Source organism: Typopeltis vanoorti, chromosome 12 (assembly GCF_054136105.1).
Source record: "Typopeltis vanoorti isolate ZY-2024b chromosome 12, IOZ_Tvanoo_1.0, whole genome shotgun sequence".
In the NCBI taxonomy this organism is placed as follows: Eukaryota; Metazoa; Arthropoda; class Arachnida; order Uropygi; family Thelyphonidae; genus Typopeltis; species Typopeltis vanoorti.
This window is the reverse complement of record NC_143560.1, coordinates 47,139,431-47,165,806: the sequence shown is the minus strand read 5'-3', so window position 1 is coordinate 47,165,806 and position 26,376 is coordinate 47,139,431. Positions and strand designations below refer to the sequence as shown.

General features: G+C 38.2%; 2 protein-coding genes across 2 annotated transcripts in view; both read right to left on the bottom strand.

Annotated features, from left to right (window-relative positions):
- LOC150100756 (FRAS1-related extracellular matrix protein 1-like) overlaps positions 1 to 6,997 on the bottom strand; it is a 114,690-nt gene extending 107,693 nt beyond the window's left edge. The window contains exon 1 of the mRNA XM_090402001.1: positions 6,205 to 6,997. Coding sequence (XP_090258127.1) covers positions 6,205 to 6,992 — 788 coding nt within the window. The 5' untranslated portion in view covers positions 6,993 to 6,997. The remainder of the gene's footprint in view (positions 1 to 6,204) is intronic.
- Positions 6,998 to 18,114: 11,117 nt separating this feature from the next.
- LOC150100755 (FRAS1-related extracellular matrix protein 1-like) overlaps positions 18,115 to 26,376 on the bottom strand; it is a 198,325-nt gene continuing 190,063 nt past the window's right edge. The window contains exons 10-11 of the mRNA XM_090401883.1: positions 21,307 to 21,990; positions 18,115 to 18,226 (exon numbers count right to left, since the gene is read on the bottom strand). Coding sequence (XP_090258009.1) covers positions 18,115 to 18,226; positions 21,307 to 21,990 — 796 coding nt within the window. The remainder of the gene's footprint in view (positions 18,227 to 21,306; positions 21,991 to 26,376) is intronic.

Genomic DNA, 26,376 nt, shown 5'->3' with positions numbered 1-26,376 from the left:
AATAGCAATGACAAGTGCAAATGAATATCAGCGTTAGATCGCAGTGCATTTGTTTTGTGTAACGATAATTGAAAAAATATAATTCTTTTCATATTTTCAACGGTGACACTCATCATAATTCAGCCTCGTATCTATAATAAATAAATAATTATATGTTATTTTAACAAAATAAAATAAGATTTACAAAAAATAGTTCACTATGCACACGCACCAATAATAACGTTTCATATCTCACAGAAATAACACGCACAATAATAAGATACACTGCCCAGATGGCAGTGTATCTTATATTTTGTAACGTGCAATGACAAGTGCAAACAAATATCAGTGTTAGATCGCAATGCATTTGTTTCGTAATCTAAAGTGTTAATCGAACAATTCCAATTATTAACTATTCAATCAATAAGCTGTAACCTTTAACATGTTGTACTGCATTTCTATAATGTTGTAAGCATTGTTATTATTTATAAACACAAACAAAATTTATTTTTTTCATTTTTTCCTTGGGGGTGCTGCAATGTCGCAGTGCTTATGTACGGCCCGCTGCTGCTTTTGTTAATCAAAAGGTTGAACTTCAGTGGGACCTCAATGCCCTAAAGTAGATTACTTACATTGTTAAAAAAAAGTTTGGCTCAGTAAAATCCTCCTCCTTATCCTGTGACCTAAACTTCCATCCCTAAAAAGTATACTTCCCAGATATTTTAGTCTAATACTATGAATGTACCCAAACCACCACATCATCTGCAAACACAGCTGTTTCTCCTTTTTGGTCGTAAACTGTACCTAGAACACTATTCATCACCACAATGAACAGTAATGGTGATAAGACACTTCCTTGTCGCAGTCCATTTTTAAGTGTAAACCACTCTGAATTATCAAATTTAGTCATCACATAGCTCTTAGACTTAACATACGTATTCTTTATAATGGATATTTTTTCTTTTTCTATGCTATTTACCCCTATGCCACTAAGTATTCTTGTCTATAAATTACAGTGTTCTACTGGCTAATTTGTCTGTTTTGAGGGACGAAAAAACCTGGGTTTCCAGGAGGAAAAACCCTCTACCTCCGTATGAGACCGACTAAACTCACCTTTAGTCGAAAGAGACCAGATAAAGGTTCCTCACATCACTGATGGGAAGTGAACCTAGGTCTTTCCAACCAAAGGGCTTCGTCTATACTGACTGAGCTATGGAGGCTATTTTGCATATCACTATATTCATTCAAATTTTATTTCACTATAGCTTTCACTTTATTTAACAGATCTCTAAAATAACACTGTGCACTGTGCCATTATCCCAATCTTCCAGTAATCACAAGGTTTCTATCCTCAGTCATTAAAAAATCTGGCTCCTCATTTATTCTTCTTCTATTCTTCATTAGTCCATATAACACTTTTTGTTCCAATTTATATGTAAATTCAACCTAACTTTTTATCTTTTCCTCTTTAATTATTTAAAATTTTTTTTTGCATGGCTCTTTCTCTGATTATAAAGAAGACTATCATCACTTGATCTAGTTTTCATAAACCTCCAAAAAGCTTTATTTTTTTAACTTCACTGCTCTCATTCTACAAGCATGTTTCTTTACTTTTCTGAATCCACTTGTTCTTCCACACACACCTCTTCTGCTGTTCCTACCATTACATCTCAAAATTTTCTCCACTTCTCATCTATATTATCTGTAGATAACTCATGGGCCTTTCAGACCTAATCTGAGACTCAAATTCTTGGTTTATTTCAACTGTTTCAATGTCCATATCTTCAGTTTTTCTATTTTTATTTTTTTTTTAGTTTTTGCCATATTTACCTTCCATATATACCTATGATTTGTGATGGTAGCAACAAATGACTTGAGTGGTGATGCAAGTCGGGCAGCGAGAAATATGAGATTTTTGCTCGAGGCTGTATGGAAGAAAACAGAGAGAGGACAGATAGTGTGTGTGTGTTGCCTAGGTATGACAATGACGAGCTGAGCAGAAGAGCAGTAATATTGAATGACATAATAGCTAGAATGTGCGACAAGAGAGGACTGGAATATGTGGATGCTTGGAGTGCGTTTGAGGACAGAGAAAAATTGTATGCAAGAGACCGCTTACATTTGAATGAGGAAGGACGTAGGCATCTGGAGAGATTGCTATTATGAACGAGTTGGTGTGTCCCAGGGAGGATGGTAGCAGGGGTGGCCTCTTGTGGGAATGGCTACTTGGGAGAAGGGGGAAGACATCAGGTAACACTTAGCCCAGTGGAGTCTAGAGAGGATAATGATGGGTATAGAAATAGCAGCATTCATATGTTTTATACTAATGCCAGGAGTATCTGGAATAAGGGAGAGGAATTGGTGTTGCAGATAGCATCAGCCTGGCCAAAAATTATTGGGATCACTGAGACGTGGTTGACAGAAGAGAATATAATAACAGGAATAGAAGCTGCTGGGTATAGCATTTTTCAGCAGGATAGGAAGGGAAAGCGTGGTGGTGGAGTACTGCTTATGATAAGTGATGACCTATGTCCTCTAAGGCTTTGGAAGGCAGTGACACTAATGATTTTGAAAGCATATGGTGAGGAAGAGGTGGGCAAGATAGGATATTTAGTGGGATGTTGCTACAGACCCAGGAGCACAGAGGGTGGGGACCAGGAGATGTTTAGACAGTTGAGTTTGGCAAGTGCAAGAAGAATGATTGTTATGGGAGATTTTAACTACAGTAGTATAAATTGGGGAGAGGAAGATGCACGTAGCAATAAGGGAATGGAATTTCTAGAATTCTTGAGGGACAAATGTTTTAGGCAACATGTAATAGAGGGAACAAGAGGTTCAAGTGTTTTTAATTTGGTTATAGCATAGGAAGAATTGATAATAACTGAGATGACATCTCTCCGACCAGTTGGACAGAGTGACCATATGGTTTGGACTTGGAAAATGAATAGACATCCAGGAGTATCAAAGAGACAGGATGTGGAATTATAAGGCAAGTGATAATAATAGTCTAAGACTATTATAACTGAGATGACATCTCTCCCACCAGTTGGACAGAGTGACCATATGGTTTTGACTTGGAAAATGAATAGACATGCAGGAGTATCAAAGAGACGGGAACTTATGTGGAATTATAAAGCAGGTGATTATAATAGTCTTAGACGTCAAATTCGGGAAGTTTCATGGAATATTTGTTAGCAGCAACGGTAAGTTGTATACCACGAGTGAAGAAGAGAACACAATTTGGAGTAAAGTGGATGACAAACAATATTAAACAGGAATTGCATGCGAAAAAGAGGCTATGAAAGAGATATGAGGAGACTAGGTGAAGAGAAGACACATGAAGAATATAAGACACAGGCCAGAAGAGTGACTAGTATGATAAGGAAGGTGAAACTGGAATATGAGAGGAGATCGACCTTAAGATCCAAAGAAAATCCTAGGGAATTTTTTAGCTATGTGGCCAGTAGGAGGAGAAATGACCGTGGAAGAATGATATTGTGGGATAAAAATGGGAATAGAGTGACTGACTGATGCACAGGACATAGTGGAATTGTTCAATGAACACTTCATTGGAGTATTTCATCCTGGAAGAGTCAGTTTTAATACTACAGGAATAGGGCAGGTTCGAGGTTTAAAGGTACAGGAGCAAAGTGTATTTGAAATACTGAGTACTCTGGATATCAGTAAATCTGTCGGACTGGATGGTATTTCACCACGAGTTTTGAGAGAATGTGCTAGGGAACTGACAGTGCCTTTGACCTGGCTTTCAATGAAAGTCTGGCTGTGGGAAAGGTGCCCATGGAATGGAAAGAAGGTAAGATAGTGCCATTGCATGAGAGCAGTAGCAGACTGGAAGTGTCTAATTATAGGTAAGTTTGTGTGTTATCAGTAGTTGTTAAGATCTTGGAGAAAGTAGTGAGGGACCGTATACAACATTGGGCAGATGAGAGTAATGTTATCTGTGAGAGTCAACATGGATTTGTTATAGCAATATGCTAGCCTTTTATAATAAAGTTACAAGTGCATTATATGATGGAAAGGCATATACTGCCATTTTCTTAGACTTAGCGAAGGCATTTGACAGGGTGCCACATGATAAACTGATATTTAAGTTGCAGCACATGGGTCTTTATGTCAGATTGGTCAGCTGAATTCAGGATTGGCTGTCCAATAGGTATCAGAGAGTTGTGTATGGTGGGGCAGTTTCACGGAGGCAGAGGGTTACAAGTGGGATCCCACAGGGCTCAGTACTTGGACCTATATTGTTTAACCTTTATATCAGTGAAATTGTCAGTGGATTGCAAGGGGATATTCAGTTGTTTGTGGATGATGCAAAGCTGGGTAGGATTATTAGTAATAGTGCAGATGTGGTAGCCCTGCAAGTGAATTTGAATAAGCTTGATAGATGGGCAAATGAATGGAGGGTGTCAGTTTAATGCACAAAATGTAAGGTCTTGAGGTTTGGGAAACATCGATGGGACGCTGCATACTCTATGGGAGGAGTTATACTGGAGGAAGTAGGAGAGACAAGAGATCTGGGGTTGATGATTGATAGAAAGCTGAAATTTAGAGGACATATTGCAAAGGTGGTGAAGGTAACACAGAGGATTGCTGCAATAATGAGAAGGACGCTGACCTGCAGAGATAAAACTGTTATCATTCCATTGTATAAGACTCTGATCAGACCACACTTGGACTATTGTTCTCAGATTTTGTCCCCAGGATTTGAAGGAGATAAATTAACTGTGGAAAGGGTACAAAAGCAGATAACAAAGATGGTTTCAGGACTGTACAATGTTAGTTATGAGGATCAGCTGAGGGAATGTGGACTACAGAGTTTGGTGGATAGAAGAAGGAGAGGTGATATGATTGAGACTTTTAAACTGTTGAGAGGTGGTTACAGGGTTGACACTGGGGAGTTCTTTCACCTGGTTGAACAGTGGGAAGGAGTGATGACAAGAGGCCATCCCTGGAAGTTACGAAAGGAAACTGTGAGCAAGAGGGTGAGGAGTGGTTTCTTTGCATGGAGGGTGGTTGAACCATGGAATGCATTGCCTGATGGAGTGGTGAGAGCTAGAATGGCCAATGGGTTTAAGGAGTGGTATGATAGACTTTGTGTTTCTTAGGGGGGGGACCTCCCCTTAATGAGTCTTGATGGACTTTGTGTTTCTTAGGAAGGACCTCCCATGAAGAGTCTTTTGACTCCATGAAAGCCTGAATAATAATAATAATAATAAAAAGTGACTATAAGAAGCCTATGATCTCAATATAAAGCTAATGAAGGTAAAACTTTAATGTCCATGATTATCTTGCTCCATTCTTCATCAAGGATGAAATAATCTATTACTGATTTTTACTCACAATCCCACCTATATCTTGTAATTCTGCAGCTGTACCTGTTAGTTGTTTTTAGTTTTAAGGTAATTTCTGATCGAAAATCAAATGACCTTTGTCCTTCCTCATTTCTTTAGCCAAAAACCAAACCAAAACATTTTCTATGCCATTTCTTTCTTCTCCAAATTGTGCATTAAGATCTCTTAAAATGATTATACTCTTATTCTAAATAACACTCTCCAACTGTTTCACAAATAATGTCAGATGACCAATCGAAAAATGTATTGGTTTTATCATTAGTAAGGAAGTAAATGACAGACTCTCAGAGTGTAATAGAATTAGTGATGGAATAATGAGCTTGTATTTCAATGTAATGGATATGAATCTCACTTCTCTAGGTATATACATTACAACAAAGTTTAGATATTGAGGGAATGGAACATAACCTAAGATATAACGGTCTGCCCATGCTTATAATTAAGTGAAAACTAAAGAGTACAAGGCCAGTTGAAGATACGAAAGAAAAGAGCATATAACCAGCAAAGCTGGTTATATGCTCTTTTCTTTTCAAATACTCAAAAATGAAATAGCTGATGACAGAATTACTTGGAATGTATGTGTGTGTTTTAAGGTAATTTCTGATCAAAAATCAAATGACCTTTGTCCTTCCTCAAGAGAGATGGTGATAGCTATGTCAACAATCAGTCCATGGAAGAAGAATTTTTTAGTTTCACTGAAATCATACTGCAACTTCACATGTTGCAACTGGAATAATGATCATCCCAACACCTTAGCAGAAATATCACCAATGTATATAACAAGATAATAGTATTTAATCATTTTATTATAATTTTCAAAATGAAATAACTCAAATATAAGAATAATACTTACTTCAGCTGTCCCATATCCAAGTTGTCATTCCCATGACTGTGGGCTGTTTTGTTACTGACAACCTGAAATAAAAAATAATCATCTTCTCCATTTGTACTTTCTTGTTGATAAGAAATCCAACCTTTGTTTATCTCTTCTTGAGTAAAAGAATCCAAAATTAATGCCTTATTGTTTCTCAATAACTTTCCAAATTTGGGATATTGGGATATCAAATAAACTATGTCATCAGATGAATGTGATGAATTTTCAAAATTGAAATATTTAGGTGTGATTATACCTCTTCCATATTCATTGACTACCATTGGTGAAACAACTGTCACAACTGGATGTTCATATTTGGAATGATGTGGAACCTCTATATCAATCACATAAGTCACATTTTTGAATTCCACACCATTTGTCACCATCAGGTTAAAACTGTCTGCTTTGTAATTATTATTAGAGAAAGAGGTATGATTATATAATACCTGCCTGCCAATTATGTTCAGAAGTGAAAATCTATCTACAGGAATTCCTGGCCTCTTAAGTAAAGCAATATAACCAAATCTTGGCTTCTTTTTTATGTAAAACATAATATTTTCTAATCTGTTTGTGCTATCTTCAGCATTTAGCATAGAATTGTCAAATACAACAAAATTTCCAACTTTCACTGAAGTATTGTTGGTGAAAATAAGAAGTTTCTTTTTTATCACTTCTGTAACAATTTTTAAAATAAATCTCTCAACTGAAGATTTATGAAGACCATCTGTAATATAATAATCAAAACCATCTTCATTATCTGAAGGCATTTTAGATGAATGCTGATACCTGTCAAAGAAAAATTAATTTTATATAGAAAGAAAACTAATTTTTGTTTAATATATTCAAAACCTGTTAGTCTAAACATGATACATAATGATAATCACAATATGATAATAATAATAATAACAGCTGTCTTCAACAAGTTGGTTGGTAAAAGGCACTACTTTTCCAATTAAAAGGAATAAGTGTAGATAAACTAAACATTTTTGATATAGGTTTACTTTTAAAAATATATATAAAAAAAGAAAAAGTACAAAAAATGAGTTTTTTTGTGTGCACAATATGCACAATAATGTGCACAATAGACCAAGTCTCTCAAACAAGCAGCAGAAGCAGTAGGCTTAATCAAAGCAATAGTAATTGGAATAACAGCATATACCTCTATGGGACTTATGGACACTGCATTTTACACTAAGAAACTCATGTTCATCGAAACTGCATCACCTTACAGTTTTTAGTAGTTAAATGGTCATTTTCATTGCTTTATCATTAGATATTTCATTGTATTGCATCATCTATCATTCCCACAGGTTTCTGTATAATGTAATACGAAGGTGGTATGAAAAGTTCTTGGCCTAACGATGAAAAAACAAATTTATAATTTCAGAATTATTTTTATTTTTCAACATAATCTCCCTTAAGACTAATACGTTTATTCCAGCGATGCTCCAGGGCCATTATCCTGTCCCTGTAGTGGTTCTCAGTAAGATCTGCAAAATACCCCTCTACAGCTGCAATCACCTTTTGATTCCAAGAATGCTGACCAGCGAGGAAGAGTTTTAGTTTTGGGAAGAGAGATAGAAGTCAGAGGGAGCCAAATCTGGGGAATAGGGAGGATGTTTCACAAATTCATAGTGCATACTATACACTATTTAACTCCGTTCGATCCAAGGGTGGCGTCTGTGCATACATCCGCTCTGACATACCCTGCCAGAGAGCAACTAACTTAGAATCGCTCAACTTCGACCTTCTTTGGCTGAAGATATCCCTCCCCCACTCAGTCAAATTCATCTACTGTCTCTATCACTTTCCTAATACCACCAATCACTCTGAGCTCTTTCATTTCCTCTCCTTAAAAGTTGATTTTCTTCAGTCCCACTCTCCAAACAGCAAAATCATCCTCCTGGGTGATTTCAACGTCCATAACACCAATTGGCTTTCCTCTTCCAGCCATATAGATCCTGCAGGCAGAGATACTGAAGCTTTTGTGGTCACTAATGACCTTATACAAATTGTTCAAAAACCGACCAGAATACCAAATAACCAAACCACTCCCCAAATACCCTAGATCTCTTCCTTACTAATGACCCCTTCAAATATGCAGTGAATGTAGTGAGTCCCCCCCCCCTCGGGTAATTCAGACCACAACTTAGTGCTCATCTTCCCCCCCCATGCAACAATGCTTACACAGTCACTCCCATACAAGAGTAATTTGGCTATAACAATGCCAAATGGGACAGTCTCCGAAACTACTATGCTTCATTCTCATGGCAGACCAGAAGTTTGGAAGTTTGTACAGTCCAAACATATGCACTGAATGTATCGCCAAAGTAATCCTCAGTGGCATGAAAACATATATTCCTCACACTACTCTGACCTGCCATTCCCTAACTAAACCCTGGTTCTCCAAAAAATGTGCCAAGGCTGTACAAATGAAAAATCAGGCATACCACAACTGGCTCAAATCAAGAACCCCATCCTCATTCAATGCCTATACTGAAGCCTGAAACAGATGCAAGAAAATATCAATACTTCCCAAAGTGAATTTGAACAGGGAAAAAGCAGGAAGCTTGCAGCCTTTCCAAACGGCAGCCGTACCTTTTGGTTTCTTGTTAACTCAATTGGCCATAACTTTTGCCCTACACTATTCCCACCTTTATTATACCCAGATGTCTCAATTGCAACATCACCCATAGAAAAAGCTAACCTCCTGGCATCACACTTTGCTTCCAATGCACACATAACTGACAATGGCAAATGTCCTCCAGTCATTCCAAATGCCCAACATACAATGTCCCTGTATCCTTTTGCCAAAAAAAAAATCACAAACCTGTTGTCTAAATTAGACACAAAAAAGTCTCCTGGCCCCTGACGGCAATCCCCCAATTATCCTGAAGGTCTGTGCATCAGAAAACTGACTCCTATCCTATACCACCTGTACACACTCTCTTACTCCACTGGTATATATCCCAAAGCCTGGAAACTGGCCTATATTCAACCCATTCCTAAAAAGGGTGACAAATCACTGCCATCTAACTATTGCCCTATCTCATTCACTTCAGTCCTATCTAAAGTAACGGAAAAAGCCATCAACTCTCAACTCCTAATCTACCTCGAAGGTACCCGGCTATTAAGTGACCACCAGTATGGATTATGTCAAAGCCGTTCAACAGGAGATCTACTCTCATACATCACCCATCACTGGACAAATGCCATGGAGAAATTTGGTGAATCCCAAGTAGTTGCACTTGATATCTCTAAAGCCTTTGACTGAGCCTGGCACAAAGGCTTACTAAGCAAACTCCCATTATTTGGACTGCCTCAGGACTTCTGCAGATGGATTGCCAGCTTCCTGTCTGGATGCACACTATGTGTGATGGTAGAGGGCTCCCTATCCTCTCACCATCCAACTAATGCTGGGGTCCCAGAAGGTTCAGTTCTCTCACCGACCCTCTTCCTTCAATATATCAATGACCTACTTAGTTTACCTCTAACCCAATGCACAGTTTTGCAGATGACAGTACATTACAGTCCTCCCTTTCATTTGACAAACCCTACTCTACACAACTCACTTCAACCCACAGAACATCAACCACCACTGCCCTTAATTCCGACCTCCAAGCCATCCGCCAATGGGGCTCAGATAACCTCGTCAACTTCAATGCTAGTAAAACCCAGTTCTGTCTTATTTCTCACAAAAAGGAACCATTTTCCCCCAGCATTGTCTTCGATAACACTCAAATTCTCAGACAAGATGAAAGTTCTCTTCTTGGAATTACCCTGACATCAAGCCTCTCATGGCATAAACACATCACAACCATTGCATCCTCAGCTTCCAAAAAAACTAGGTTTTCTCTTTCGCTCAAGACGCTACTTCACCTCTAAACAGCTGTTAACATTATACAAGTCACAAATCTGTCCAGCTCTCGAATACTACTCTCACATCTGGAGTGGGACTCCTAAAAGCTCCCTCAAAATACTTGACTCAATACAGAGGAGAGCAATTAGAGTAATAATTGACCCATCTCTTACCAACCCACTCCCCTCACTTTCACATAGATAGACGCTTGGTCTCTGCAATCTGTATATTCTATAAATATTTCCATGAGAAATTTGTTGAAAGTTTATTTTTCACTTGGTTAGAGTATAATAAAATTAGTTTAATCCTTTATCCAAGTGTGAGCAAACAAAGTTTGTGCCTGAAAGTATCTTCAGGACTGGGGTAAGGTGGTACAACACACAGGGCAACTCGTTGCAAAGGTGGAACAAGCTACCAACACTCCTATCTCAGTATCTCCTATAATGCAAAACACATCTCCTTACGGATATGTCTAATGTTATGCATTAAGGGAAGGGCCACTACCCAGACTAGTTTCGACCTTTATTGAGGTCTCTTTAGTGGGAGCCAGGCCCAAGTGGAGATACCAGGCAGAAGCATTAGCAGGTCATCTCTACCTATAGGAGTTGCCAAATGGTGTGCCACCCTTTTTTAATAAATTACTCTGGATTTAGAGAAAGATGTTGAAAGTTTATTTTTCACTTGGTTAGAGTATAATATAATAAAATTAGTTTAATCTTTTATCCAAGTGTGAGCAAACAAAGTTTGTGCCTGAAAGTATCTTCAGGACTGGGGTAAGGTGGTACAACACACAGGGCAACTCGTTGCAAAGGTGGAGCAAGATACCAACACTCCTATCTCAGTATCTCCTATAATGCAAAACACATCTCCTTACGGATATGTCTAATGTTATGCATTAAGGGAAGGGCCACTACCCAGACTAGTTTCGACCTTTATTGAGGTCTCTTTAGTGGGAGCCAGGCCCAAGTGGAGATACCAGGCAGAAGCATTAGCAGGTCATCTCTACCTATAGGAGTTGCCAAATGGTGTGCCACCCTTTTTTAATAAATTACTCTGGATTTAGAGAAAGATGTTGAAAGTTTATTTTTCACTTGGTTAGAGTATAATAAAATTAGTTTAATCCTTTATCCAAGTGTGAGCAAACAAAGTTTGCGCCTGAAAGTATCTTCAGGACTGGGGTAAGGTGGTACAACACACAGGACAACTCGTTGCAAAGGTGGAGCAAGATACCAACACTCCTATCTCAGTATCTCCCATTTCTCTAAATCCAGAGTAATTTATTAAAAAAAGGGTGGCACACCATTTGGCAACTCCTATAGGTAGAGATGACCTACTAATGCTCCTGCCTGGTATCTCCACTTGGGCCTGGCTCCCACTGAAGAGACCTCAATAAAGGTCGAAACTAGTCTGGGTAGTGGCCCTTCCCTTAATGCATAACATTAGACATATCCGTAAGGAGATGTGTTTTGCATTATAGGAGATACTGAGATAGGAGTGTTGGTAGCTTGCTCCACCTTTGCAATGAGTTGCCCTGTGTGTTGTACCACCTTACCCCAGTCCTGAAGATACTTTCAGGCACAAACTTTGTTTGCTCACACTTGGATAAAGGATTAAACTAATTTTATTATTATTCCATGAGAAATGTTCATCTGAAACAGCATCAATAATTCCCCCACTCTGTACTAAGCCCATTGGAACACGTACAGCTGTCGCCCAACATACTTTCACAGTATACCTCGAAACCCACAGAATAAGTTTCTTTTCCTCCTCATTTATTCCTGCTACTGCAGTACTGTGGAACAGTCTTCCCCTGATGTATTTCCCAAGGAATACAACATATAGGCATTTAAATCAAATGTAAACAAGTTTCTCCTTTCACAAACCCACCACCCATATATGGTACTAACGTATTACAGGTTGACCAGCCAACCTCCCATATATGGGCCCAACATAAAAAAAAAAAAAAAAAAAAAAAAAAATTAAATAATAATGGTCCCAAAACTGACTCGTGTGGGACATCACTAGTGATTTTCCTCTTTCAAGATAGTGCCCACATACATACAATGTTCATATGTATCTGATAGTCATTCACCTATCCAACTCACTAATTCATCATCCAATCCCATTTACTTCAGTTTAGTGACCAACTTGTGGTGTGGTAATCTATTGAAAGGCTTTGCAAAACTCAGTATACCACTGTATAGGTATCTCCTTTTCCAACACACTCATCACCTCATTACAGTATATAAGCAAGTTTGTAAAAAAAAACATGACCTCCCTTTAACAAACCCATGTTGGCAAGCACAAAGAATACCACTGTATTCAGCCCACTTCTGTATCCTATCTCTCAACAGCTTCTCCAATGCCTTAAGCACTACTCCAGATATATAGAATGGCCTATAATTTGTTGCCTTAGCTCTTTCTTTGTGAAGTGGAACAATTTTGCCTAACTTCCACTACTTTGGGACTTGTGCTGTTGCAAAACTCTTGTCAGAAAGGTAAGCCAAGGCTGATATTAACTCCTTGGAACATTCCTTTAAGACATGTATAATAATTGCGGAACCAGGTATAATTTTGAGTAAAATAAATTTAATTTGAGACAAAGATCATGAAAATGAAGAAATTTTTGGATATGAGGAGGAAATGAGTAAGAGAGTTTGTGTGGTTTTGTGGGAACAAATAATTTAATTGGACATAAGGAAAATATAAGGGTGGATATCAGGAGGTTATTGAGGAGAGCAAAAGCTAATGGTATAGTTAGGAAAAGCTGTCAATGTGTGTTTCCAAAGTAGGACAATAATGATTTGAGATAGAGAGTAAAAATCATGAATGGTGCTGGTAGAGTTGTGTGAGGAAAAGGGAGTGCAGTTTGTGGAATCATACAGAAGTGACAGATTGCATTTGAGTGGCTCTGGAACAAGTGAAATGGAGAAACTATTACTAGGTGGAAGTGCAGTGTGTGTGTGTGTGTGTGTGTGTGTGTGTGTGTGTGTGTGTGTGTGTGTGTGTGTGTGTGTGTGAAAGATCAGGAGAGTGGAATGGAAGAGACTGAAGTGCTTGGCAATAGAAATAGTAGCAGTGTGAGAAATGAAGAGAAAATGAGCATGCAAGAGAGTTGATAACAATGGAAATCTTTGTGCTTGTCAGCATGGGTGTGTTAAAGGGAGGTCATGTTTTACAAACTTGCTTATGTACTATAATAAGGTGATGAGTTGGAGAAAGGAGATACATATACAGTAGTATATTTAGATTTTGCAAAGGCTTTCATTTGATTGCCACGCCAATCAAGTTGGTCACTAAAAATGAAGCAATGAGATTGATGAGTTACATAGGCAATTGACTCTCAGATAGGTATCTGCAAGTTATGTATTTGAATGCAGTATCCTGGAAGAGGAAAGTCACTAGTGGTGTGCCACAGGGTTCTGTTTTGGAACCATTCTTATTTAATTTTTAAATTAATGACACTGGGATGGGTTTAACTGGTGATATACAATTGTTTACAGATGAAATAAACTGGGGGAGAATGATCAAGCAGATGTTGTGGCCTTACAGGAGGACTTCAATAGACTGTATGAGTGGACAACAGTATGGAACTGTCAATTCGATGTTGAAAATTGTAAGGTTTCTGAAATTTGGTAGGCAACGGATTCAAAGTATACATTTTGTGGGGAAATTTTGGAGGAAGTTGAAGTAATAAGAAACCTGGAGTGGTAATGGACAAGGATCTGAAGTTTAGAAGCCACAATGCACAAGTTGTGAAGTTGTCGCATCTGATTATGGAGGAAGCCTTTTAACCACCTTATCCTCGAAGTGGTCCGGTTTCAAATTGTAATAGGCTATGCCTAATACACTAATTCCAAATACACAGTGAGTGTAGAGAGCCCACTAAGCAATTCTGACCACAACCTAGTGCTCATTTCCTTCCCGATGCAACAACGCTTACACAGCCACTCCCATACAAGAGTAGTTTGGCATTATGACAGTGCCAAGTGGGACAGCCTCCACAACTTCTATGCCTCATTCCCATGGTTAGACTATTGCTTCTGATCTTTAACCCAAACACATAACCAAAGTAATTCTCTCTGGCAAGGAATTATACATTTCCCACAGTAGTACTCTGACCTGCCATTCCCTAACTAAACCCTGGTTTTTCAAAAGATGTGCCAAGGCTGTACAAATGACAAACCAAACATAACCATTACTGGCTCAAATTAAGAACCCCATCCTCCTTTAGAGTTTATACCCAAGCCCGAAATAAATGCAAAAAAAACAATCAATGCTTCCAGAACAGAGTTTGAAAGAGCAAAAAGCAGGAAATTAGCAGCCTGTCCAAATGACAGCCAAGCCTTTTGGCCCCTTGCCAAAAGCAATCAGTTGGAACTTCTGCCCAACACTATTTCCCATATTTATCCTACTCAGATAGCACCATTGCATCATCACCTTCAGAAAAGACCAATCTCCTGGCCTTACACTTTGCTTCCAATGTACGCATAATTGACAATGGCAAATGTCCCCCAACCATTCCAGATGTCCAAATTAGACACAAAAAAGTCTCCTGGCCCTGATAGCATTCCTCCAATTGTCCTGAAGGTTTATGCACCAGAACTGTCTCCTGTTCTATGTCGCTTATATATACCGTCTTTCTCCACTGGTATCTATCCCACAGCTTAGAAATTGGCCTAATTCAACCCATTTCCAAGAAGGACAACAAGTCACTGCCATCCAACTACCATCCCATCTCACTCACCTCAGTCCTGTCTAAAGTAATGGAAAAAATTATCAACTCCCAACTACTACACTATCTCGAAGCTACCTATCTAATAAACAACCGCTAGTATGGATTTCGTTGCTGCCGATCAACAGGAGATCTCCTCACATATGTCACCCATCTTTGGACAAATGCCATGGAGAAGTTTGGTGAATCTCAAGTGGTTGGACTTGATATCTCCAAGGTGTTTGACCAAGTCTGGCACAAGGGCTTACTAAGCAAGGCTGCCATCGTTTGGTCTATCTCAAGACCTCTGTAGTTGGATTGCCAGGTTTCTGTCTGGATGCACACTATGTGTGGTGGTGGATAGCTCCTTATCTTCTCACCATTCAACTAATGCCAGGGTTCCTCAAGGTTCTGTCCTCTCACCAATCCTATTCCTACTATATATCAATGATCTACTTCAGCTTACCTCCAACCCAATACACAGTTTTGCAGATGACAGCACATTGCATTCCTCCCTTTCTTTTGATAAACCTTACTCCACATAATTCACTTCAACTTATAGAACAGCAACCATCATTGCCCTTAATTCAGACCTCCAAGACATCCTCCAATGGGGTTCAGATAACCTAGTCAATTTCAATGCAAATAAAACACAGTACTGTCTCATTTCTCATAAAAAAGAACCATTTTTTCCCAGTATTATTTTTGATGACACTGAAATTTCCAGACAATCTGAGATTTCTCTTTTTGGAATTATCCTGACATCCAGCCTCTCCTGGAATAAACACATAACAACCATTGCATTCTCAGCTTCAAAAAACTAGGATTTCTCTTTTGCTCAGGACGTTACTTCACCCCTGAACAGCTGTTAACCTTATACAAATCACAAATCCGTCCAACCATTGAATACTGCTCCCACATATGGGATGGGACTCCCAAAAGCTCCCTCAAAATGCTCGACGCAATACACAGGAGAGCAATCAGACTCATTAATGACCCATCTCTTACCAACTCACTCCCTCCACTTTCACACAGATAATCTGTCTCTGCACTATGTGTTTTCTACAAATATTTCCATGGAAAATGTTCATCCAAAATAGCATCAATAATTCCCCCACTTAGTACTAGCTCATTGGAACATGTGCAGCTGCTGCTCAACATCCCTACACTGTGCACCTTGAAACCCACAGAACAAGTTTCTTCTCCTCCTCCTTCATCCCTGCAACTGCTATACTTCGGAACAGTCTTCCCCTTGATGTGTTCCCTAAGGAATACAATATACAGTCATTCAAAGCCAATGTGAACAAGTACCTTCTTTCCTAATCCATACACAGTACTAATATACTATACATCAACCTCTCATGTATGGGCTTAACATAAAAAAAAAATAATAATATGAAGGTAATGGGCCAATAGGCCTGATATGTGAAAGGAGGAGGAATATAAGCCTTTATCAAGCCTTGTATGGATCATTGTGCACAGATTTTTCCCTTGGTTTTCATGATTATGTGAATATATTGGAAAGCATCCAGAGAAGGCTGACTAAAGTGGTATCTAGTCTTTGCTTTGTGGGATATGAAGGCAGATTGAGGTAGTGCAGTTTGCAAAGCCTTGTGAATAGCAGGAAGAGAGGAGATATGATTGAAACATTTAAGTTGATAAAAGGTTGTTACTAGGTTAATGTGAAAGAAATTTTTCACAGAATGGGGGAAGGGAGTAGAACATGGGTACATCTCTGGAAGCTGTATAAGGAGGGTGTGAGCAGGAGCATAATTAGTATTATTAGTATTATTACATGCCACCTCCATGGAGTCCAAGGACTCATCGAGGGAGGGCACCTACTCACTCCACCAACTACAACTTCTTTGCATGGAGAGTGGTTGGTGAGTGGAATGTTGACACTGTGGTGAATGCAGATACTTTGAATGATTTTAAGGAATGCTTTGATTGGCTTTGTGTGCAACAATGTGTACCTCCTGTAATGAGTCTTTGGCGCCATGGAGGTCGGATGTTAATAATAATAATAATAACAAAGTAGGCAGGAACACTGAAACATCAACTACATCCTGAATGAAGAACCTATAGAATAAGTATAACATTTCAGCTATTTAGGCACAATTTTTAAAGATGGCAAATTAAATATAGAAATAGACAGCAGAATAGGTAAAGCTGATATAGTGGGGAACCAATTGAATAAATTTATGTGGAATTAGAGAGAAATTAGACAAAACATAAACTTAGTATTACAGAAGACAGTGTTCGAACCAGTTTTAAGTTATGGATCTGAGAAATAAGTTAAAAATAAAGCACTTGATCAAAGATTAGAGACCACAGATAATGAAAGTTCTGAGAAAAATTAGGTGCTTGAATAGACAGCATCAATGGTAGAATCATATTAAAAATGAGGATATTAGGAAGGAACTTAACATTGTTAGCATTCAATAATTTGTGAGCAGGGCTAATCTAAGGTGATATGGACAGAATAGGATGAGATAGGATAGGCTAGCAAAACAAGTGTTTCTTGACAGGATGGCTGGAAAAAAAAACACACAGAGGAAGATCAAGATCTAGGTGGATTGATATGGTAAGAAGTGCCTCAGAAGACTGAAATATAAGATCTGACAATATTGGAGTTGTGACGATAGCAGGTTGATTTGCAGGAGTATTGTCAATAGGAAGTTAGTAATGATTTAAACTTTTCATGTAGTACTATCATAATATCCAGTATCCACAACCCAATGGTATATATCAGGAATTACACACACACACAAAAAAGCATTGAATAATCACAAGCTATGAACTTGCAGCTGTAGATAGCATAGAACTAAAGTCTTCCATCAATTAAAGATACCAAGAAATTATATACTTAGTTTAATCCTTTATCCAAGTGTAAGCAAACAAAGTTGGCCCCTGAAGTATTTTCAGGACTGGGGCAACTCGTATATAGAAGCTAATGACTTCAAATCACTTGCCTCAGTTGCCCCAGTCCTGAGAATTCTTCAGGTGTAAGCAACACCTGAAACTCGTATATAGAAGCTAATGACTTGATCCTTTACTTGGATAAAGGATCAAGTCATTAGCTTCTATATACGAGTTGCCCCAGTCCTGAAAATACTTCAGACACAAGCTTTGTTTGCTTACAATTGGAGAAAGGATTAAACTAAGTATATAATTTCTTGGTATCTTTAATTTATACTGTAACCAAGCGGAAAAACTTCCAACGACTAAAGTCTTCCAGCTTACGTCATCCAAGATAAGTTAACTCACTGATAATTAATTCTATTTTACAAAAATTAGAGAACAAAAAGTATCTAAATCATGTTTTATTATTCAGAGCACTTTTATCATTAACAGCGGTACTAACTATTGGTTTAATGAATGTTTGCTTTGTAATATAGAGATACATGACCCAATTTTGCAGACACCATCTGCAGATTAAATATTAAATAAAGCTTAAATAAAGAAATTAAGAAAAAATTTGAATAATTAAGAAAAGAACAACTTGCTAGTTGGGGTATTCATATAATTAGCCAGCTTTTGAATTTGGGCTAAATTTGAATTTGAATTCAAGTAAAGATGAGAATTAATGAGTGCTTCAAGAAGTATCAGACACTTGAGACCAACATGTTGTAAAAATGTTAAAGATACCAAGCAATTTTATAAGCTAGGTTTAATCCTTTTTCCCAAGTAAGCAAACAGACAGTATGTCAAGTTTGTGCTTGTACGTAGCGCAAGACTGAGGCAACTCGTGATAAAGGTGAAGTAAGCTCCGATCACTTTCCTTAGTATTTTTCCCCTAATGCAAAGCACATCCCCTTGTGGAGATGTATGATGCTATGCATTAAAGGCAGGGGTCACTACCCAGACAGGTTTCGACCTTTATTGAGGTCTTGTCAGTGGGAGCCAGACCTGAAATACGAAGGTTGAAGTAATGCAGAGCTTATATGAATTTTACCTAAACAAGTTGCCACAAGGTGCTTTGACCTCATTAAATAAAAATCTCAGGATGAGAGTAAGATGTAGAAAGTTTTTTACCTTGGGTATATAGTATGTAAAGATACCAAGCAATTTTATATAAACTTGGTTTTAATCCTTTTTCCCAAGTAAGCAAACAAGCAAGTAAGTCAAGTTTGCGCCTGAAGTATTTTCAGGTCTGAGGCAACTCATTGTAAAGGTGGAGTAAGCTCTGATCACTTTCCCTTAGTATCTCTCCTAATGCAAAGTACATCCCCTTGCGGAGATGTATGATGTGTGTGTGTGTGGGGGGGGGGATCTGGGTAGTGACCCCTGCCTTTAATGCATAGCACCATACATCTCCACAAGGGAATGTGCTTTGCATTAGGGGAAAAATACTAAGGAAAGTGATAGGAGTTTACTCCACCTTTACCACGAGTTGCTTCAGTCTTGCACTACGCACAGGCGCAAATTTGACATACAGGGTGTTCGGGATAAATTTGACATATTTATAATTAATTATATTTTTCCGTAAGTTACATGTATTAACACACACTTCTCTTCATTTAAAAGTTTGGACCCTTCTTCATTCATATACAAGATGTCAGAAAGGATGGATAGCTGGAACCCACCTGAATATTGGAAGAGAATAACTTGTATCATGATGATTCGTGCCCGCCATCAAAATAAGGATATTACGACTGCTGCCCAATGCTCCCTGAATACAGTAAAAACAATCAGGCATGAACTAGAGACTTGCAATGGTGACTACGAGGATGTAGCAAGAAGAAAGATCCCTAGCAGACGATCTGATTGCGTTCGTACAGCAGAATTCCTCGCAAATCTGCAGGAACAGGTGTTGAAGAACCCTGGCATTGGAATTCGGGCTTTGTTCGTGGAGTTGCTAACTGTAGTCAAGCCCTGGATAACAAGGGTAGCCAATGGTAGGCCGTATGTATGGCAGCAGGATTCGGCCCCTTGCCACACCTCTGGGAAAAGTCAAAAATGGTTGTCTGAAAATTTCTACGACTTCACCAGTCCAAATGTTTGGCCTCCAAACTCCCCAGACCTTAACCCCATGGATTATTTTGTATGGGGCGCAGTTGAAAAAGACACCAATCGCACTTCCAGTAATACAAAAGCCCAGTTAATGGATAAAATTAAAACAGTTTTTGCGGCCCTTCCCAGGGAGACTGTAGCATCAGCTTGTTCGAGGTTCCGAAGCAGAATTGAAGCTGTGATCGATGCTAATGGTGGTTATTTTGAGTAAATCTTGTTGATAGTATTGTAATTAACTCTGCCTGTAATGTTTTTTTGTCAATTCATTAAATTTAATAGATACAAAGAAGATTTTCTTTTTCCTTACGAAACTGTCAAATTTATCCCGAACACCCTGTACTTGTCTGTTTGCTTACTTGGGAAAAAGGATTAAAACCTACCTTATAAAATTGCTTGGTATCTTTAACATACTATATACCCAAGGTAAAAAACTTTCTACATCTTACTCTCATCCTGAGATTTTTATTTAATGAAGTCAAAGCACCTTGTGGCAACTTGTTTAGGTAAAATTCATATAAGCTCTGCATTACTTCAACCCTCGTATTTCAGGTCTGGCTCCCATGACGAGACCTCAATAAAGATCGAAACCAGTGTGGGTCTGGTTATGATTTGAGAGGCTCTGCTTGGGGGTAGGTTTTTGCCTGTCTCTGAGTGGGCCACCACTGAGATTATGGCTCTGCTTGGTGGTGGGGTGAGCCTGCCACTGGGTAGAGCCAATGCTGAGAAGTTCTTCTCGGTGATGGGGTGAGCCTGTCACTGAGTAGAACAATGCTGAGTTGGGCAATCTTTCGGGATCATCTTATTTTTAGAGCCCCTGCTTCACCTATACAAAGGTCAAAACTGGTCTGGGTAGTTACCCCTGCCTTTAATGCATAGCATCATATATCTCCACAAGGGGATGTGCTTTGTATTAGGGGAAAAATACTAAGGAAAGTGATAGGAGTTTACTCCACCTTTACCATGAGTTGCCTTAGTCTTGTACTACTTGCAAGAGTTGCCTCAGTCTTGCACTACATACAGGCACAAACTTGACATACTTGTCTGTATGCTTACTTGGGAAAAAGGATTAAAACCTAGCTTATAAAATTGCTTGGTATCTTTAATATACTATATACCCAAGGTAAAAAACTTTCTACATGTTGCAAAAATAACATTGCCACACTAAAAATTCAAATAATGAAGCTAGACTAAATAAACAAGAACAAAAAACGGAGGAGAACTCCATTTTGCTGTTTTGTTGGTAGCTTCCTACATAAAAAAACACAGATATACAGAAATGAGGGGGAAAATTATTTTTTTGTGTGCTCCTATTTCCTGAAGTATATAGATACATATCTCTTTATTTATAATTCCTTTATAATGGAAGGAAGGGTAATAGATCAAGTACACAACATTAAATATTCTAAATTTCTAAATATTCTAAAAATATGAATATTATGAATGAAACTGACCAAATTTCTTATATTCATCTTACAAGGAAAATAACATGACTTACCTCACTAAATTCAGATTTACATCTTCCTGTGAAAATTTCGTAGACTGAAGATTAGACCAAATATTTTCTGAAGATTTTTTCTGTAAGAAACCAGTCCTAGGGGATGAGAGAAGCATATAAAATAGTTCCCCTGATGATGAGTCTCTATCTGTAACAAACAATACTTCACTTGAAAGTATAACATTACTGCCAGATTCAACCTGAATACCAATATTTTTAATAAGTTTAGGTGGTTCATCATTTACTGGGAGGATTTCTACAAATGATTTCTTCAGTACCTTATGAAAGCCATCACTTACAATTAATTCAAAGGAATCACTAAAATCTTCTGATCCACTATGGTGATAAAATACACTATTAAAATTTTCAAAGGCTAATTCAGTAAATGGAAATTTAATACTACGTCCATTGTTTTCTGCTTGTATTACATGAACAATAGATCCATACTGTGGTGCCATATTAAGGTGAACTGTCAATAAATCACCAGGAAGATCTTTGTCTTTAACAAACAAAATGCTACCGATATCCTGCATACCACCCTCGGGTATAGTGAAATTCTTAAGAGTCACTATAGGCACCTCATCATTTCGAGGAAAAATACTGATGAACACAACCAGGGAAGAAGAATTGTGAATTCCATCCGATACATATATTTCAAACTCATCTGATTCTGGTTCAATCTCCCTGGGAAAAAAATCACATTAATATAACTTAAGCATTAATTACATCAATATTAATAAATGCACAGTAAAATTTCTTACATCAAATAATAACAATCTGGATAGAATAAGGAAATATGCAATTTTGTGTGCATGTGTGTGCGTGCGCTCTGATACAAAATAAATAATCAAGATTAATATTTTGTGCTTGATGCACAGTACTATACTTAGAATTTATCACTTTTGCAGATGTAATCACTAATGAGATATATGCAATTTTCATGATTCAATTCTTATTATGCAATAATAATAATAATAATAATAATATTAATAATAATAATAATAATATGTATAGTCAACATGTAAGTTTAAAAAGCATATTAAAGCACTATAAAGAATAATAATAATTTGTTTATTTCTATTTTCCAGTGCTCACAATATTCAAGTGATTCTTTGAGCTATTTTGTTCACTTGAGAAATTTTTCGTCTTAACTTCTATTCTCGTCTATCATCACCCTCAAATTCCTAGCCTTGCCAGTTTCCTGTAGTCCAGTTCTATTTGTGACTATATACAACTTATAATTTTTTGTTCCTGAAGTTATACATAACCTTACACATTGGCAGATTAAACTGATAACCATTATCCTTTACCCACACTGTCAGTCTCTTTAAATCATCATGCAAAATTTGTGAGTCACCATTATTAACTGTTCCCCTCCCCAGTTTTGTTTTATCTGCAAACAATGGATATTTTCTTACAAATCATTCCCTATATCAGTAATATATGTACCTATTATTATTATTAACAGTGAATATCTTATTATTGAACAGCTAAGAATTTGAATTATACCTGAAGGGTACTAGCAGAAATTAGCATAACAAAATTTTTTTTCATAGTAGCAGCAATGTTATAACATTGCTGCTATAACAGAGGGAGGTTATGTATGCAAATGTTTGATTGAATCCACATTTCTGTTATATGGATCTGATTTTTCCTACATGCAACTTTAACCTAATTGAAGTTGCATACAGGAAAAATACAGGACACACCAGACACAAAGGAGGAGCATACTGGATATTTAATAACAGCCTACTACTGCAGGATACAGAATATCTCAGAACCAACAAAAAATATATCGAAACTCTCTTCAGAGATATACTTATTTCCCAATCAATTTCCGCATGGTGGTGATGGTGGTTACTCTTTAAATCCAAAGTTAGGGTATTTACCCAAAAATATAGTCACCAGAGTAATTTGAATAAGCATTCAGTCCTTAAAAATCTGCAACAATAACAGCAATTACATCATCCAGAATCTGAGGAATATCAGTCCTTAGAAGTCACCATACGCTCACACCTAGAGCACTCTGCAAGAGGAGCACTAATAAGAGCACGACGCAAGCACATTAACTTCACAGATGCACCCACAAATTATTTCTTCTCACAGGAAAAATGCGAACAAGAGTGCACCACTATATCTTCCATAACAACAGATAGTAGAAACATCATAGAAAATCATGAAGAAATCCTCTTATATACCTTGCAGTACTACAGAAATAAATTTATACCAAGCAAACTCAACATTTATGGATGCCACGAATATAATTCTCTCCGATGTGAAAAGACTCTTACCAGCAACTAGGTGTAACACTGAACTCCCCATCACACTACACAATTTGCCAACTGCCTGCACCTCCTTACCTAAAGATAAATCTCCTGGCATAGATGGGCTCACCACTGAATATTACTAGTCCTTCTGGGAACAGCTTGGACCTATCCTCTACAGAGTATATGTCGATGCGAATACCAATGGCTTCCCACTCAATATGACAACATCTGTTATTAAACTCATTCCAAAGAAAGGAGATGTGAAGAAATTAGGAAACTGGAGACCCATCTCCATCATAAACACTGACTGTAAAATTATATCAAAAGCCATTGCCAACAAACTTAAACCCACTCTGAACAAAATCATAAATATGCATCAGAGCTATCCCTGGATGATCTATCCACGAAAACTTACATCTCATAAGAGATTTCATAAGCATAGCCAATAACAACAGTGAAACAATGGGTTTTGTAACACTAGACCAAGGAAAAGCTTTCGACCGCATTGAACACCTATAACCTATTCAGCTGCTTGAAAGCCTTCGGCTGTAGCTCAGGCATCATTCATTCTATTAAGATGTTGTATGCCAAAGCACACTTTTGCATGAAAATAAACAACAGACTTACGATAACTGTACCATACAGCAGAGGTATTAAACAAGGCTTTCCACATTCCGGTCCTCTTTACACAATTGCCATTGAGCCCTTTTTGTGTAGATTAAACATGCTGCTTAGGGCATCCCATCCTAAACTTTCCTACCAAACCATAACTCTGACAGCATATGCTGATGATGTTACAATTATAGCCTGCAAAGAAAAGGATTTCCATAACATACAAACAGCATACCAACAATACCAAGCAGCCTCAGGTGCCAAACTAAAAGCACATAAAACCACAGGACTGCGGTGTGGCAAATGGAAAAACCGAACTGATTTCCCAATGTCTGGTCACTGGTCCACAGAAGGAAACAAATACCTGGGGATTTGCCTAAGAAACATGCCCTCTTATGTGGATAAGAACTGGGAAAGACTAAACAAACATTTCAAGCAAGTACTAGGAAAGTGGGCAGCAATATGAGCCTCTGCCTCCACAAGAGGGAGAACAATAATTGTTAACCAAATAGCCACCAGTGTCCTTTGGCATACACTAAAGATTCTCATGCCACCAGTCTAAAACAAATAAAGTCAACCATCTATTGATTCATATAGAACAAAATAAACTGACTCTAATACACCAAACTATGTACTTCTCTCAAAGATGGAGGACAAAACTTGACCTCTGTTGACAACAGGATAACAACGTTCCACACTCAATTCTCCTTAATACCTTACAACAGGAAATAGCACACAAATGCATCAATGAATATATTTTCACTTCGGCCACTAGAGATCTCCCTCTCTCTCTCCACAACCTCAAAAATGACAACAGTGCATGTGCCAGTGAATCTAACAAACTTCTACAAACATACCCTTCGAAGATGGAAGAAGCTAAACCTCTAGGACACAGTGAAGACATCATTCCTTCCTGAAATCCTCATGGAACCCATCTTCTACAACACGATGGTAAGAAACCCAATCACTCAGAAAGAGATTTTCTTTCCTCCATGGAGCTGGCGAGGTGTGAGGATCTTGGGTGACATTCTTTCTCCGAGCCTCACCTGGCGCTTTTCAAAATAGCTCGAAAACCTGGAATACAGGAATCAGGCTGAGCAGATACACACTGTAAAGGCCACTTTTCAAGCCACTATGCCTGATAGCATAATGGAAGAGAGGCTTAGCCCTCCTAACTTCAGAAGATCCGGTGCCTATCTTCCTGATAAAAACTAATAATTCATGGGAAAAACTTACACCTAGCAACACTAACAAAATCTACAGCACTCTAACACAACAGTTGAACCAAAGCACTTTACTGGAAAATCCTACATCATTCCACCGAACACTATTTCAATAGGACCTACCATATTGTACAAAAGCCATCAAACCAGACGCAGATATTCAGTGGAGAATGTGGCACAATGTATTACCCACTCCAACTATATTACGAAAATTTAACTCAGATGTCTCAGATAGCTGCCTGTTCTGCTAATGATCAGGAACAGTCAGGCATATCTACTTAGAATGCCCAGTCAACACCCAGTTAATCAGTTTGTCTTGGGAAACGGCAGCTCTCACCTGTGGTAGTCTTCATACAGAAGAGGAGTATTTCAATCTCGTCCATGCAGAATCAAATAATCATTCACTCTGCAACTACCTCTTCATCACTGCAAAAGCTGTAATATACAGCTTCTACCTCAGACATACAAGACCAGACAGCACAGCAACTTCGCAGAGAGAGAGGGGGGGGGGGGGCAGCTGACCAACTCCTTGCAGCCTTCAAACACCAGGTGAGAAGTCGGATCCTACACGAGCATCATCACCACCACAGGCAAAACAACACCTTAGATCAGGGGTGTCAAACTGGTGGCCCCCAAAGCAATTTCATGCAATCCCCAACGCCTCAAGGAAAGATGTTAAAAAAAGGATGATTGCTTTTTATAATAAAACAGAAATACCGTATTTACTTGAATATAACTCACCCTGGCATATGACTCACACCCCTGTACCCTGATTTTACTTTATGAAAAAAGAAATTAACAAGTTTTGCATGTACTGTACATCGCACACGAAAATAAAGTTTAACCACTTTCACGTCGGAACAATAACTCACTCCCCGCGGTAAACAACATGCCTTCCCCAACTGCAATTAGAGACAACTGGTATAAAAATGGCACTAACTAATGAATCACATGTCCCCACCCACATT